At 46.4% G+C, this 16,524-nt stretch overlaps 1 protein-coding gene and 1 long non-coding RNA gene across 5 annotated transcripts in view; one reads left to right on the top strand and one right to left on the bottom strand.

Annotated features, from left to right (window-relative positions):
* The first annotated feature begins 539 nt into the window (after window positions 1-539).
* Window positions 540-1,598, top strand: LOC118242019. The gene is made up of 3 exons (XR_004776503.1): window positions 540-674; window positions 837-861; window positions 1,297-1,598. It is a non-coding gene; the product is annotated as an uncharacterized LOC118242019 (long non-coding RNA).
* A 2,970-nt stretch (window positions 1,599-4,568) lies between these two features.
* tet3 (tet methylcytosine dioxygenase 3) overlaps window positions 4,569-16,524 on the bottom strand; it is a 34,630-nt gene continuing 22,674 nt past the window's right edge. For all 4 annotated transcript variants that reach the window (XM_027025991.2, XM_035530372.1, XM_035530371.1 and 1 more), the window contains 7 exons: window positions 15,766-15,859; window positions 13,149-13,357; window positions 11,965-12,115; window positions 11,584-11,673; window positions 11,356-11,493; window positions 10,796-11,144; window positions 4,569-9,885 (listed from right to left, as the gene is read on the bottom strand). In XM_027025991.2, the coding sequence (XP_026881792.2) occupies window positions 8,219-9,885; window positions 10,796-11,144; window positions 11,356-11,493; window positions 11,584-11,673; window positions 11,965-12,115; window positions 13,149-13,357; window positions 15,766-15,859 (2,698 nt within the window). In that variant the 3' untranslated portion in view covers window positions 4,569-8,218. The remainder of the gene's footprint in view (window positions 9,886-10,795; window positions 11,145-11,355; window positions 11,494-11,583; window positions 11,674-11,964; window positions 12,116-13,148; window positions 13,358-15,765; window positions 15,860-16,524) is intronic.

The following is a 16,524-nucleotide window of genomic DNA, read 5'->3' as shown; positions in this document are numbered from 1 at the left end:
TAACGCAGGGAAACAAGCCAAACTCTTCTGCTGTTTATAAAATAAGTGCGCCTTAGTACTTTTATGCTGAATGCGAACCTGTTTTAGAAGTTGCTATCACGTATCTGACATTAATTTATATTACGTATTGATAAATGAGTCTGCTATTACACTTAAATAATATAAAAACGTACGTCTAATATCGATAATGTATAATTAAAAGGTGTAATGTATGACTGTCTTTATCTGACCTCAGGAACGTCCCTCTTCAGTGTCCAGCAGTAGTCTGCCAACATAGAGAGGGTTATATGGTGCCTTTCAGAGACTTAAGGTCGCTTTACAAATGCAAAAATGGAGAGAGAAAAAAGACTTTAACACATTAATAAACAAATACGAATAGGAAGAGAAGTTATGAGAGGTGTTCAGAGAAGAGGTGAGTCTGAAGCTGAGTTTTGAAAGAGGAAAGTGAAGCTCAGAGATGGTGTCACTGTTTCACGTGATTTCCCTGTCGTGTCGTTGTTTTACTTCACTTCCTTATCGCGTTCCTTGGTTTCGTTTTCTCCGCCCCTCGTCTGTTCCTCAGGTCTAGTTCGTGTTTTGGTTCTCCCTGTTGTGTTCACCTGCGTCTGATTAATCCTCGATTGTTCTGGTTATTTTAGCCCTGTGTTTTGTCGTCTAGTTTGTCAGTTATTTTGGTAAGTCAGGGTCGTCTTTGCCTTTTCATTTGCTCAGTGTGTGTTATTTTGCCCTCCGTGTTTCCCCCTTGCCTCCGTTTATTTTGCCCTCCGTGTTTTGTTACCCTCGCTTATTAAACCACCTCCTGCATTTGCGTTCTGCCTCTTGCCTGTTCCTGCTAGAATCGCTACAGACGGAGAGATTGAGGTAAAGTGTTCCAGAGTTCTGGAGCCATGACACTAAAGGATCTGCCTCCTACAGACACCAGTCTAAACTTGGGGATGGGGAGGAGACCTGCATCAGAAGACTGAAGTGTACGGGTGGAGCAGTACGGGTGTAGTTCAGCTAGGTAGGGAGGTGCAGTGCTTTGAATGTAAGCAGGAGGATCTTATACTGAACGTGTTCAGGGACGGGGAGCCTGTGTAGCTGATGTAGACTAAGAGTGATGTGGGCTGATTTCCTTATATGAAGGAGGATTGTCACGGCTGAGTTTTGGACATATTGAAGCGAGCGGATGGTTGTGTTTGGGACATGTGGGGTTTCATAAATTAAATGAATGCTAAGCTTACACTAATAGAGAATAATGCGCAGAATGGAATAGGACTAATGCTTGAATTAATAAAATAATTACTGTATGTCCAGACATAACAGGAAATGCCCTAGACATGCATATGTGTGATTATGCAAGAAGACGTGTACGAGACGATCAGACAGAGGTGACGGCTGAGATGAAAAAACACCAAAGCAGAAGTGGTGCAAGGCGAGAGAAATATAAGTCTGTCTGTTGCAAAGTTATGCTTTAGATCTCACTCGCACTGCGTTGTGAAGTGACATCTCCAGAGCTCTGCATTAATAAAAGGCCACAGGGTAACGCACTGGATCCTGTCTCTTCTTTCCTGCATCAACGGACACGACAGACGTCAGTGAAGAGAGTTACAGTCGTGAAGACGGGAGGTGATGAAGGTGTGAACCAGGGTGTGTGTGTGTGTGTGTGTGTGTGTGTGTGTGTGTGTGTGTGTGTGTGGAGAGAGCATTGGCCTAAGCCTAGCGATATTACAGAGGTGAAAAGGACGTTTTAACCAGTCACTTGACTTGGGGCTCAAAAGAGAAAGATTACCATAAAGTACACCGAGGCTCCTAACCGTGGATGAGGAACTGATCAAGACACGGCACGTACAGATTTAATTTATAATTGGAGAAATTTGAGATTTTGGAGTTTGGGCCAATAAGTAGAAGTTCTGTTTTGTCAGAGTTTACTTTTGAAAGTTTCTGCTCATCCACTGCTTGATCTTGGATACAAGACAATAAAGGAGGAGGTTGAAGGGCGGTGTTATCTTGGTGTTAATATAGATTTGAGTGCCATCAGCATAGCGGTGGAAGTGGAGACCATGCCTGTGGATAATCTGACCAAAGAGAGGCCCAAGGACTGATCCCTGGAGATCACCTTCAGTGTGCGATTTGCATTTACCTAAAACAACAAAATGTGTTCTGTTTGAAATATAGGATGTGAACCATTCAGCTAAATGCCATAAATGTAAATATAACCATTCAAGAACCGTGTTAGTAATGCCAATGGTTGAGAGGCAGGCGATGAGTATGTTATGGTTAATTGTGTCAAATGTGGCACTTAAATCTAGAAGGAGGAGAATACGCAGGTCACCAGAATCAGTAGAGAGAAGAGGATCATTGAATAATCATTGAAACAATAGTGATTCAGGTGCAGCCGAGATGAGCGCGACCTATGCACGTGCACACTCCACGACTGGAGCGGGTGATGTCTGTAAATTTTTCCTAAATTGTTTTAATGTCCTAGTTTAGCAAATGTGCATGAAGAATGATTGATAGAATACTCACCAAGTAACACGGACGCTTTTGGCCACCAAACGAAGCTTCTGGAACACCCCAAATTAAAAACCATTATCACGTTGATGGATTTGTAAAGAAAGTCAAAATAACATTGCAAAGTCTATAGTAGTGATTATTTATTCGTCTAAAAATGTACGTGCAGTAAACTTTGGTAGGACCGTACGATGTGTATGATAAAACAACAGAACTCAATATCGAACTCTGGGCAAAAACAAAACTGTAGTCTGTCGCTCTTTACAGCATATTTAGCATACGTAGATGTCTAGAAACATGCTATAAATTACGTTTGACTTGCCTAATGTAAAAAAAGTAATTTCTCAAATGTATTTGGAATTTCACACAAATATTGGGTTGGGTGCAGCCACTGTACCTTTTTTATTCACCAAGATTCACTAAGGTCAGAGGTCAGTTCTTATCGGCAATTCATTTGTACCTGTTATCTAAAATTCTATTAAATCCTCCAAAACTCTATTGTGCCATATCACTGAGCTGTTACGCTTGTTTTACTGTTCTGTTCTTACACGTGATTAGTGTTTGCTGTATAACACTCTTTCAGTTTCAGTAGATGTAGTACCATCCATAACCAACGGGCGGCAGCAGATCCTTGATGGAGAAGCAAAAAAACAAACGCTAACTGTCCTCAACGTTAAGTCAAGTTTAGGTATTATTAGATATGTAGGTTTACACTCCGAGACTGAATTAAAATCTATTTGTCTTCAAATATACATATAGCCAGATGTATGCCCAGGCAAAATGCATTTCCAAAAATAAAGTTTTCATTGAAAAAAGGGTGTTTTTTAAACTCAGTATCCTAATTTTGTGATAATCATTTACACTGTGGCAAAGAAGTGATCTATTTGGTAGAAATCTTAATATTTATTTATTGCATAAACTCAATATGGCACTGAGCAAAGATGATAAATATCAGTTCATTCCAATCACACTCCCCTGGGATCAGATCAGGTGACTGTGGTGACCCTCTGTTACAGCAATGCGTCTCCTTTGCATGCGAGATCATTCTTACAGTCTCAAGGTTTGCTCAAGCTCGTCTTGTTGGTAAACAAATGTTGTGTCTATTTAGGTGTCTGCCAGATGGAATGCCACACCAGTACAAAACGCTTGGTGCCATATATAAATGTCCGGCTGTATCACCAGCAAAGCCCACCCCACTACACCTCACGGTAGGCATCACAGGATACCATCATCTCTACACCTTCTCTGTCTTGTCTGGCAAAAGAGCAGATGTCCATTGTCTTACTGTCCACTGGCCTTATTTTTGTCTCGTCTTCTTTCTGCTATCTATCAGAAGAGGTTTCTTTTGCAGCAGTTTTGCCATAAAGACCTGATTTGCTCTTAGTGGCTGGATTAAGAGGATATGTTTGTGTCTACAGCTCACCGATGCATTTATTTCAGCCATAACCTGTGGTGCTGGTGACCTGTGCTACTGGAAACTGGCCATGTTTTGCACTACTGGCTGGTACGTTTGTCCTCTGCAAGAGAAGTCACAGGTTGTCTTCTTTTACTGAGGTGAGTTCAGGACAGCCAGATTCACTGTAGTGTCTGAGGGCTTTGACCACTGCACTTGGAGACAGTTTCAGAGCTTTTGCTCTTTTCATCAACTATCATCGCTTAGTTCAGCTTTTCTTACTATATTACGGAAAATTACAAAAGATTTCTACCAAATAGATCCCTTGGTATCCAGGCTACACTGCCACAGGTGTTTGTACTAGGAAAGGCTTTGAGGATAATATACTGTACATCTGACACCTGTAATGACAGCGCCATCATCAAAGCAAAATCTAAGAGAATTTGGATTAGTTGATCACTTGGTCACTGAAGTGACTGACTACTATTATTTTATGAAATGTCTCATTGCTATTAATTTAGGGTCTTGAGGTCTTTTTTACTTCAACAGCAAAGGGAATAAAGTAACAAACTAAATTAAAAAAGCTTAAATATCTTTTTGCAACTTTGTTGTGTCTGATAGAATAAGATCGAACAAAACTGAAAGAAAATTCTACCAATAAAGATTTTTCACACTATTTTTAATCATGATTTTAATTTTTTTATTATTATTATTTTTGCAGAACATAAAACAGTATTGTGGGTCTTTGCCCACATACACTATGTATTCACATAATACACCAAACAGATACTAGGAGAGAGATCGAACAAAAGAAAACACTTTGTTTTTACATACTGCATACTTGACATGAAAAAAGGAGAACCAAGAAGAATCTTCAACTCATACAGGAATGTAGCTGCCAGTTCCTCACTCTGTGTTGTTTCTCTACATTTTTTTGGTCTTTTTTATATGTAAAATTGGGCATGATCGATATTTTCATACTAGTGCTGACAGAGGGGGCAAAAAATGTGTGTGTGTGTGTGTGTGTGTTTGTGAGAGAGAGAGAGAGAGAGAGAGAGAGAGAGAGAGAGAGAGAGAGATGCATAAGGAATGCATGGATATAATCAAAAGTTCGAGATCAAAGCGCATTTCTGGGTTTGTCACTGAGCACCAGAACATCTATTAACAGTCTATACATCTCCATAGCATATGAGTTTAATTTTTACTACCTGTATAATATCATTGATTCTATATATCTGTTTCAAGTACCATTTTGTTTTTTGGGTGAGGGTTTTAAATAAAATAACTACAGACAAATTGGAGTGCTTTGTTTCAAATCATGATAATCGTCATTCGACGTGACTAAGGAAACTCAAAAAAACGATCAGCACCATACATGTTTCCTATATGCTTAAAACTTGAGACAATGGTTCATATATCATATTAAAGTTCTCAAAAACTACATAGCAACTGTTCTTTTGCTATGCATGTCATTTCTACAGTGAACTCTGCAGGTAGCACCATGGTTGAAAGTTTCACTGCCGTCAAATATTCGCTAGAGCGGCTTCAACAAAACATGATCCTGAAAAGATGAAAAACGTTTCACACCTTGAAGAGTAAAAGACAGTTGAGATCATCTTACTAAGGTGTAAAACCAAAACCCAAGTCACATTCAAAATCTGCGACAGCGCGAAACACGTACACCCTTCACCTCAGCAAGGAAACGGGTTTAAGTTAACAGCACAAAAAAACAAAACAAAAAAAAATGAAAAATCTGTTCAGTGGCTAGCTCAAACCTTACACACTCGCATGTCATGTGACCCAGGGTGTGCTGTAATGTAATGTAGTCATGTGACCCAGGGTGTCACGTGAGCACCTTGCATGTTCTTGCCACGCGGGCCCTGCGTTTCGCTCTCAGTTCTGCCTGGTTGGTTTGATGGGGAGGAAGCTGAAATCGGCCGTTGTTCAGAGGTATCGGTCTACGTACAGTACTTGTTTAAAACACAATAAAAATAAAGATAAAAGAAAGAACAGCAGTATACCGAGTACAGAGAACACACACCTGGAGCTGTAAGTCTCAAAGAAAGAGAACTGATCCAGGACCAGTTTCACTCCGAACCCGTTTTAGTGGAAGCAACAACTGATTCTAGATGCTTCTTCCTATGAGTCGGCTGACGCGTACGAACCCCAGTGTGGCGTTTATGTTGAGGGTTGACATACTGACAACTGTAGCCTAAATATTAAAGGAATCATTTACGATTTCCTCCTCACCAGTTAAATAATCTTACCTAAATATTTAACTATTTACATTTCTATCTCTCCCGATAAAATTCCATTAAAAAAAGCAAATAGGATTCAAGTTGTCAATATTCTTTTTTCCTCATTTAAAATCAAGATTAAAAGTGCTTTTATAAAATCTTTTCTTCTGTATTTACAATTTGTCTAAAATGAAACAATAAAACAAAAAAAAAAGACAGCAATCACAATAATAATCTTCATCATCATCATCATCATCATCATCACATAATAAATAATAAGAATAAAAAAACTAGTTAAGTATGTGGATGTAGGCGAAAGACCTACGCTGTATAGCGACCGTGTTTCGTAGCATGTTGGGACTGGTATCAGTGTCTCAACATGAGGCAAAGCCTAGAGCTCCATGACCTCAGCACCACGCTCCCACACACCAGACCACTAGAGCACCAAGCAGTGGGTTTGCCCTGGGTAAGCCCCTGGTAAACCACTCAGCTCTGCCTGTGATGGTGCACGCACACACACCCACCCACCCACACACACACACGCGCGCACACACACACACACACACACACGCCCACACAATCTTGCACGCAGTCGCATGCCTCGGCAGTTCACATCACCGAAGCCCTAGACTGCTAATAAGCACCTTGAACTCCAGGTGTATATGGGAGTCAAAGCAGAGCTATGGAGGCACCTCAGAGTCATGGAAGGTCCGCAAGAAGCACCAACCACCTGCATCACCCTCTCTCTTTCTTTCGCTCTCTGTTCAACGTCAGACGATAAACGTCTGAGCCCGGCCGACGCCAGAGCCGTTTCGGCCGAAGTCCTGGCTCACACGCGGAGGGTCCTAGACCCTCCGCTGGGTTCAGACAGGACCTAACGGGACCCTGCTGTGGGGTGCAGGCTTTGCCCTAGTGCTCAGCTGTTGCTAGGGCGTCGTCAAGGTGGACCGAACTGTAATAGCACCTCGGAGAAGTGTCTCACTGCTGTCTTGTGAGTAGAAGTGGACACCGCATGCTGACAGAATCAGCGAGCACCGAGTGGATGTCAGAAGGGACGCTCTGAGTGAGGCTATCCCGCCTTATCGGGGCCATCTCACTTCCAGACTTGTGTTTTCTGATGAAGAGCACCTTGGGCCAGCATCTGCCAGCATGATGGTGAGGGCAAAAATTACAAAAAAAAATAAAAAAATCGCAGACAGCCAAGACAGAAGAAAGCACCATTGGAGGAACCAGGAAAGGACTACGGGAATATTCACGAGACGGAGAGTCTACAGAAAGGCCCGTATGGGAGCCTGGACTTCCCTCGTGTTGTTTTGCTTCACGTGATGTGTGATGACAGCACGGAGCTAGCCCTCTTCCGAACGCCAGCCTGTCCTCGGCGTCTGCGTGGACTGAAGACACCTGTGTGGCTCGCTTAGATGGGAAGGTGACAACTGCTGAGAGGTTAGAGGGTGAAAGGGCAACACAGACGTCAGACAAGCGGGATGACAGAGACGCAGCGGTGCCTCGTCATCAAAAGAGGGGAAAATACAAAAGAAAAACCCTCAGAACAATCATATTATTAATAAGGACATTGATGAAAAACAATACAAATAAAATAAAAAATAGTCATCTTCATAATATAATAACAATACCTGTAATAACGTCAACAGTAACAATAGCAATCGTAATATTGATAATAATAGCAATAATAATTAGAATCATTAAATTCACTTAGGGAGGGTAAACTATAGAAATCCCTCCCACGTTGGAGAGAACAGCACCAGAGGCAGCCTGTCCGTTTGGGGTTCACCCAAACCGCCACCAAAACTTGAGGTAAAAAAAACCTAAATAAAAATATAAAACAGAAAATGAAAAAAAAAAAAAGAAAGTGCCCCCCTGTCCTCCTGGTGGTCTGAGAGGGGACACGGAGCTGGGAGAGATTCAGGGTTAAAGTTGCTGTGACATTCTGAGTTTCTGGTTTTGTTTTGTTTTTTTGTTTCATTTTGTTTTTTTTGTTTTTTTTTTAATGTTCCATCTTGTTGGGGTGTTTTGTTGTTGTTTCTTTAACCCTGTAATTACACTCCCAGCCCCCAGGGGCACAGTCCGCAAGAGCTTACATAAAGCGACTGTAGGGCCCCGTGAGCTGAGTGAAGGCGTACGGTGACACAGTGACCATAGTGGTGGTGTGCTGTGTGGGGGCCAACCGTGTCACCACTCCGTCTCGCCGGTCCTTGGTCGCCCCCGACGACGGGCTGGCCGCTCCGTCCGCCCACTTGCGCTTCTTTCCGTAGGCCTTTATGTCTTCCTGTGAGAGTCCGAGGAGTGCCGCCTCCTGCTGCCGCTGCTTCGCCCGCTCGGCGAGCATCTTCATCTTGGCCTCCCAGAGCGCCAGACCGTGGCAGGGCTGATTCAGGTTCTTGTGCTGGTAGAAGACCAGGGATATGCGGGTGGGGTGGCTCCGGTCCGGCTTCTTCAGCGGCGTGGTGGCGTGGAGCTCCCGCTTGGCGCACTCGATGAGGATAGAGCCGTGCGCGGGGGCCACGGCCACGCCCCCGATGTTGGGGTCCAGGAAGTTGTGCTCGCTGTCCGACCACACCTCCTCCTCGGCCTCCTCGGCCTCGCGCTCACTGTGGCTCTCCACCTCGCTGTCCCAGCACGCCTGCCCGTCCGTCTTCTGGAGCGCGTCCGGGAACAGGCGGCCTTCCGGAGCCGGAGACGGAGTGCTCCCCGCCGCGGAGGCGCCGCCGAACTTACAGGCTTTCTCCTGGAGCCCCAGCGGGGTGGAACCACGGCTCTCGACCGCCTGGGACAGCAACTTGTCCGGGAACGCGCCGACGGGAGTGCCCTGCCTGAGCCCTGTGGGACCGTAGCTCGAGGCCCCGACAGGACCCCAAGCCTCGGACTGCGGGCTCGGGGCAGGGCCGTCCCAGTGGTGCGGGGTGGCCGGGTGAGGGGACGGAGATGGAGACAGTGCCGGGGACGACGTAGCAGGGTAGGGGCTCCACTGTCGTTGAGGGTGGGGGTATGAGGAGTGCTGTGCTTGGGTAGGGTGGAGCTGCTGTTGCAGACGCTGCTTGTCTGGCCTGAAGGATGGATGAGCCACGACCGCTCTCACATTCCCGTCCCAGGCTTTGGACGGCAGGCTGCCGTTGGGCTTGTGCCCGCGCCAGCCGTCGGGTTGTGGGGAGGCGCTGGGTGTCGTGGGGCAGCTCTGTACTTGGCCGTCCGGTCTGCTGTCGAACAGCGGCACCTCCGTGGGCTCCTGCTTGACGACAGGGGGGACGCGGCGCATCCGGTCGGGCGGCGCCGGGGAGGCGGACAGCTCGGACCGGCGCGGGTAGCCCGGGCCGGCCAGGTCTGCCACCTGCTGCCGCTGATCCGAGCGGTTGGGGTACGTCTGCGCTACGCGGGCCTGGAGATTCTGCACGTCGGGCTTCTGGTCAACAGCTGCAGCTTTGGACCACGCGCTATTGCGACCCTCGTAACCCAAGAGCTCAGGGGGCAAAAGTGCACTGGAGGGGTAGTTGTAGTAGGTGTAGGGCATCCCTTGCAGGTTAGGGTGGAAGCCGTTGACGTGGAGTGCGGGTTGAGTGCTGGAAGGCAGAGCTCCTCTTGCATAGGGACCAGGATAAGAGGGGCAGGCACTGCTCAAACCGTACGGATCAGGGCACATCTTACCGTTCCCCAGTGCCGCGTAGCCGTTCAGGCTTCCGTTCACGGCCTGAAAGTGATCGACCAGCTGTTTTTTGATGGTGGGCTTTACCTCTTGTTTTGGAATTGCTGAAAACAGACAGAAAGAGAACATGAATAGAAAAGCTACAGCAAGTGGCTGAATCTGAGTTTCCTTGTATTCTGTCAACGGGATCTTTCAGGAATCAGTCTTTTTGTCTAAGTGGCGTCTGCATGAGGCCCTGAGCGATTTAAGACAGTTTTACCGGATTTCTTCTATTTCAAATTTTTTTGCGTGCCCTGGACGTTGCCCTCGAAATTCACAACTGTTCAACAGTATCAACAGCTTGAAAAAAATTTACATTTGAATATATAAACTAACTTTAATGTTGTGATATCTGTGCACTAAACATTTGTGTAAACTGCAACAGCAGGTTTTCATCTGACCTGCTCAGGCCTGACATGTTCTGGAGATGTTCGTGGCTACAGTGATCACTGGCTTTAAATACAACATCCATGTACACGATTAAACAGTCTGTGATGGCTCCGGTGGCCGTTGCAACACGCATTCTCTCGCCTCTCTTCTCTTTAACCTCCCAGATTTGCCCGTGCACAGCCTTGGTTTGACCATGGCAAGCTCTAGCTCCACCTCCACCTCCCGTTCTCATGCGGGACGGGTCTCGGACATGCACGCCATCGGGATAAAACTAGGACCTCTAGAAAGTTGGATTAAGCATTACCGAGTTTTTCATTTTTAATTTATTTTTCTCTTAGAATTGTTATTATTGTGGTGTCTGGTGTTGGTCAGAGGAGGGTGGGGCCCCCCTCTGAGTCTCGGTTCCTCTCCAGTGCTCCAGGGAGTTTTTCCTCACCACTGTCGCCCTTGTCTTGCTCACTGGGGGCTTGGACTCTTACATTTGTAAAGCTGCTTTGTGACAACATCTGTTGTAAAAAACGCTGTAGAAATAACGTTTGATTTTGATGATCCCCATCATCGTCCCGCGTGTGAGGTGGTTCTGACCTTTATTGCCTTCCTGTTGGTGGGCTGACACGATGTGATGAACTTCCTTCTTGATCGTTTTCTCTGGCGTGTCCGACACCTGTTGCTTCTTGATCTTCTTCTCCGACGCGGCCTTCTTGGCCTCCAGCCGGCGCTGCCGACAGGACTTGGCCGGTTCTGGAAGCTTCCGGACCTCTCGGCGGAAGTTGCTCAGCACCTGGATGGCACCGTTCTGCATCTTGAGACGTTGGTTCTCCTCGCTGCCGAACTCGTCCGTCAGGGAGACCTTGTATAGCGGAAGCACGTGAAGCTGCTCGTCATCGGGAATCACCCCCACCTGCCGATTGTCCTCTTTCGTTAGGGTGCACACCTGAGGAAGAGAAGATCGGAATGAGCACACCGGAGGAAGAGAAGACCGGACCGAGCATAGGACTACAACGGTCTACAGCAATCAGACAAATTCCACTTAATGAGAAAACATGAAGGCAATTGTAAATGCATTAGCATCAGTACTGGAGCACTGCAGAGATACAGATACACTCACACACACCCAGTCAGACACCCACAGCCACACCACGTACCACGGTGCAGCCATTGTGGAGGTTGTGCTGGTCTTTGTGAGCATGGGCGCAGAAGTCCATACATGCGGTGATGCCCGAAAAGGGCCTTCCTTCCTGCAGACCCAGACGGCAGTCCGTTGCCACCTTCTCATGTGCACACTGGAGACAAAAGAGCGAGACGCACCCCGTCACCCGAGCACCTGACAGCCAGACTACTCCTTCTCGTGTGCACGTGCACGGAGGTCTTACCTGGTTGCTGTAGGCCTGAGGGGCAAGCTTCTCATAGACGGGTGCCACCCGTGTGGCCAAGTCCTGGAAGTTACTCCTGAGAAGCTCCTCCTGCAGAAAGACAACACCGCAACGCTCAACGTTCACACGCCTGATCCTGACTGGCCGAGCCACACTACAGTCTCAGTAGTTGGGAATGGAAATATCTTAAACGAGCAAGAAATTCATAACAAACGTGCACACGAGATCCTGATTTCATTTCATTGTTTGACACTAATGGCTCATGGTTGCTATTGACTACAAGCGACTGACAGTGTCCGTCACGGACTCGTTGCCTATTCGCGTGTTGTCGTGTGATCCATCTGTCAGGGCTCTAAGCTCGTCCCTGGGCGAGCCACTCACCTCTTCGGGGTGTTCCCCCTGCAGACGGAACTTGCGGGGCATTTTGCTGCGAGCGTATTTACACCCGTTGAAGTACATGCTCCAGGAACACCCGAAAGAGAAGGACGCACCGCTCAGCTCTGTGTCCTTCCCCTGACACGCGCACGTCCGGCTGTGGAGGACCAGTGACACCAACGTCAGCACACACACACGCACCATTCTGATACACAGCACTGTTGGAATACACACAATGCCATTTTGATATCCACTTTCATAGAACAGCAGCATTTTAATTCAGTCAGTGAACTACCCATTACCTTCAAACTTATTTTTGCAACACTAGCCCTTAATGGTAAAGACACAAGCAACACTAACCCCCAAAAGTTAAGATACAAGCAACACTAACCCCAAGAGTTAAGATACAAGCAACACTAACCCCAAGAATTAAGATACAAGCAACACTAACCCCCAAAAGTTAAGATACAAGCAACACTAACCCCAAGAGTTAAGATACAAGCAACACTAACCCCCAAAAGTTAAGATACAAGCAACACTAACCCCAAGAGTTAAGATACAAGCAACATTAACCCCAAGTGTTAAATATACAAGCAACACTAACCCCTGAGTGTTAAGGTACAACCAACACTAACCCCTAAGTTTATCACCACTGTGACAGACTGTAAACATTTAAATAAAGAAAGAAAAGAAATATACAAATAAATAAACAGGGAGACCTGAAATAAACAGAGACAGTCTGAAAAACAGTCTGTGTTGTGGAGGCAGGCCATGTGAAACACCTGAATGTTTGTGATGGGGGACATGTTTGGGAACGCTGCCGACTCCCGCCACAACATTAACCATTCCCTGCTCTAATGGTTACCTGCTCCAGCACACCTGAGCGGACCCTTGAGCTAAGGTCCAGGGCTGACGTAGGCTAAACCAGGCACGTGGAAGCAGATAAACACAGAAATGCTACCAGTCAGAGAAGACACAAAGCTGAACACTAAAAAATAAAACTCCACCAATCAGAGGAGAGAAAACACACCAAAAAACACCAAAACAACCTCTAAAGGTTTGTTCACATTAGACATTTTAGGAAACCAATGTTTCAGGGGTATGAAGGCAGATTCCTGTGTTCCAGGAGCAGATCAGCAGCGTGGCCCACAGGGGCCGAGGGGCAGGGCCTCCTCGCTCCTCTCACTTACTCATCATTCAGGCCACACCGGCGGCTGGTCGGGATGCCGTATTTGGTGAGCGTTTCGGACACCTCTCGGTACAGTTTGTCCCCGATAGCCCGCGGGACGCCTTCCCAGCACAAGATGAGGATGATGATGACGGCGTTGGCACAGTGGTGACCAGCCCGGTGGCGCACCAGACATAAAAGCTTCTCTTTCTCACTGCTACGCCGGATCACCTGCAGGGGGCAGCGGGAGGACAAAGAGACACAGAGGGTGGAGGGCAAGAATGAGAAAGTCTGTCTCAGCTCCTACCCATCTTGAACAAATCTCTCTCGCATCAAGTGTATAAGACTGCAATCATAGACGTACACACACACACACACACACACACACACACACACACACAAACACACACACACAGACACAAACACACACACACACACACACAGACACAAACACACACACAGACAAACACACACACACACAGACAAACTTACACAGCTAAAACAGTAATAACTATTATTGTAGGTTGGGCTTTTCTTCTCATCTACTCCAATGCCAGTTTTATCTGTATGTACAACAGTTTTTCAACATTTAATTAAAATCATTAGCTACAGTCTTGCGTTGTGCATCATAATTTTCAACAATGTTTAAACAAGATGTAGATTATTTACTCTTACTGAACTGGTAAATGACACGGCAAGTGCCTTGACATTGTTTGTGGGGGGAGTGCAGCTACTGGTACTATGAGGATCACACACCAATAAACCCATTAGCTGAGAGAGCAGCGCCATTAGTGAGTGTGTGTGTGTGTGTGTGTGTGTGTGAGAGACCCCTGCTGTTTTACAGTCGTTAGCTAATGATAGTAGGTTGCCTTGCAGATAATGGAGCACTGCCATCTCCCTTACACACGCACACACACACACACTCACACACACTCACACACTCACACACACACACACACACACACACACACACACACACACACTCACACACTCACTCACACTCACACACACACACACACACACACACACACACACACACACACACACACACACACACACTCACACACACACACACACACTCACACTCACACACACACACTCACACTCACACACACACACACACACACACACACTCACACACTCACACTGCTTTCTTCCATGCAGATGCCATGCTCATATACAGAGCATCTTAGTACTTCAGTGGGAATCTTAACAACTATTCTATTACTAACCTCATATTCTGCCCTTCCTTAGAAAAAAGATTTTCTTCTGTAGGAACTGTCACAGCACAGCCACCTCCTGCTCGAGTGTGTGTGTGTGTGTGTGTGTGTGTGTGTGTGTGAGTGTGTGTGTGAGTGTGAGTGTGTGTGTATATACGTCGCTACGCCCCTCCTGTATTGACTGGTCATGTGTACACCTGTCCTTTGTTATTGTCCTTGTTACCGTGCGTGTTTAAGGTCTTGTTTAGCTATCAGTGTTGTCTGTGCTTGTCCCCATGTTTGCATGCATCTACTGTGTTTAAGTGTTTGTTGAGATGGCCTTGCGATCATAGTGTTGTTCTTCGTATTTTCAGTATTTTGTTAATAAATGTGTGTGTCTGTCTATCTTCTAAAATGACACACCACTGGTGCTCTCTGTAATGCCACTAAAAACCGTCTAAAACATACATGAGCAGACTGAGAACGCTGCAGCACAGGAGACATTCGGAGTCTACAGCTAGAGGGTGCTGTTTCAAACGTAACAGGTCAGGACAGAGGAACTGAGCCACCGGACCCTAATGATCGCAGTATGATAAAAACTTCCCCACTGTGCCAGACAGACAGACACACTACGGCTAACGTGTGCTGAATCACACTTTTACTAATTATCATCTGGCTGCAGTCGTAGGGTGTGGGCATAAATGTGAAACAACCCACAGTCTCAGTTCCTGATTACAGTGACTGACTGATTGTAGGACACCCACAAAATAGAGCACAAAACAAACAGAGACCAAATCAGCAGGCCGAGAGGGAAGGTGTGTGTATTCATTGGTAGAGGTGTAGGTAGAGGTGTAGGTAGAGGTGTAGGTAGAGGTGTAGGTAGAGGTGACGTGCAGGATATGGGCATTTATGCCGTGTGGAAGAGGCTGGAATAGGGGTGGTTGTGCTTCTGTGGTTACACACTGGCTGTTAGTGCGTTGGGGCCTGCTTTTTTTTTGCAGGGCATTTCTGACTCGGTGAGGTAATGCAGGGCGTATCAGGTTTTCTCTTCTCACACACACCTGATTCAGCTCGTCGGACCAATACTGAGTTCTTTGCAAGCTGCATCAGGTATGCTGGACAAGGGAAAAGCAGAAACTGTGCAACCCCTGGAGCAGATGACCCCTGCCTGACCCCTAGGGCTTCAGGCCTGGAGGGTTATTTATCCATCAAACAAGCTTTAGCACAACTCAAATTCTAACAAAAATACCTCCCATTTGACTTGAAGAAACAAACGTGCAATCAGTTAAAAGTTAAAAACATTTTGTGTGTGTGCTTCTCAAGAGTAATAATTACTACAGTGTTTCCACATATAACTGCTACAGTAGAGAGTTAAGTAGCGGCACGCGGCAGACGTGAGGATCGCTACGAGCGAACTCGGCTCGGTCGTTTCAGGCTCACCCATTTAGCGATGGGACATCCCTGGGAACTCTTGCCCTCTCGGCCGGTGAAGAGCACCTTCTCGATACGGATGGCTTCTCCCTTCTCTCCGGACCTGAAGGCACAGGACACGGCGTCAGACCCAGGTGCACCCAGGATGCAGTGCAGCGTTGTCATGGAAAAGGTCCAGAACTCCTCCCGTCAGCGCTGTGTTAGGGCTCGGAGCAGCATCCACTGAAATAATTAATCTCATCAAATTACCACTGGGTTAAAATTAAAACTGTAACCAAGCTGGCTACCATTCACATAATAATGAATGAACTCTTGTGTAATTGCAAAGGTTAGGGCAGTTGTGCTTTTGGGCTTTTGCGATGTGTGATACACACCCCACATTGACATGGTTGCTGGGATACACACCCCACACTGACACGGTTGCTGGGATACACACCCCACACTGACATGGTTGCTTTTTTCAGCATCTTCCTGCTTCTGTGCAGTGCTAACGAGTTCTTGGTAATACTCACAGGAGCATGGAAATGCTAGAATAGAGTCACATCACTCAGGAGGACCTCAGCCTTGGACGTACATGCGTGCATGTCATCTGGAGTATGACAGTGTGTGTGTGTATGTGTGATTATAGGTGAGTATATGTTTGTATGTGCTCCTACTTTACCATTATAGAATTATATGTCATTATAGAAATGGTCCACCCTCCCTCACTGGTGAGTAGAGAGCAGAGTGCCAACCCAGCGGCAAGGTGAACACCACCCTCACAACACG

Source organism: Electrophorus electricus, chromosome 9 (assembly GCF_013358815.1).
Source record: "Electrophorus electricus isolate fEleEle1 chromosome 9, fEleEle1.pri, whole genome shotgun sequence".
NCBI classification, from domain to species: Eukaryota; Metazoa; Chordata; class Actinopteri; order Gymnotiformes; family Gymnotidae; genus Electrophorus; species Electrophorus electricus.
This window is presented reverse-complemented; position numbering and strand designations above follow the sequence as displayed.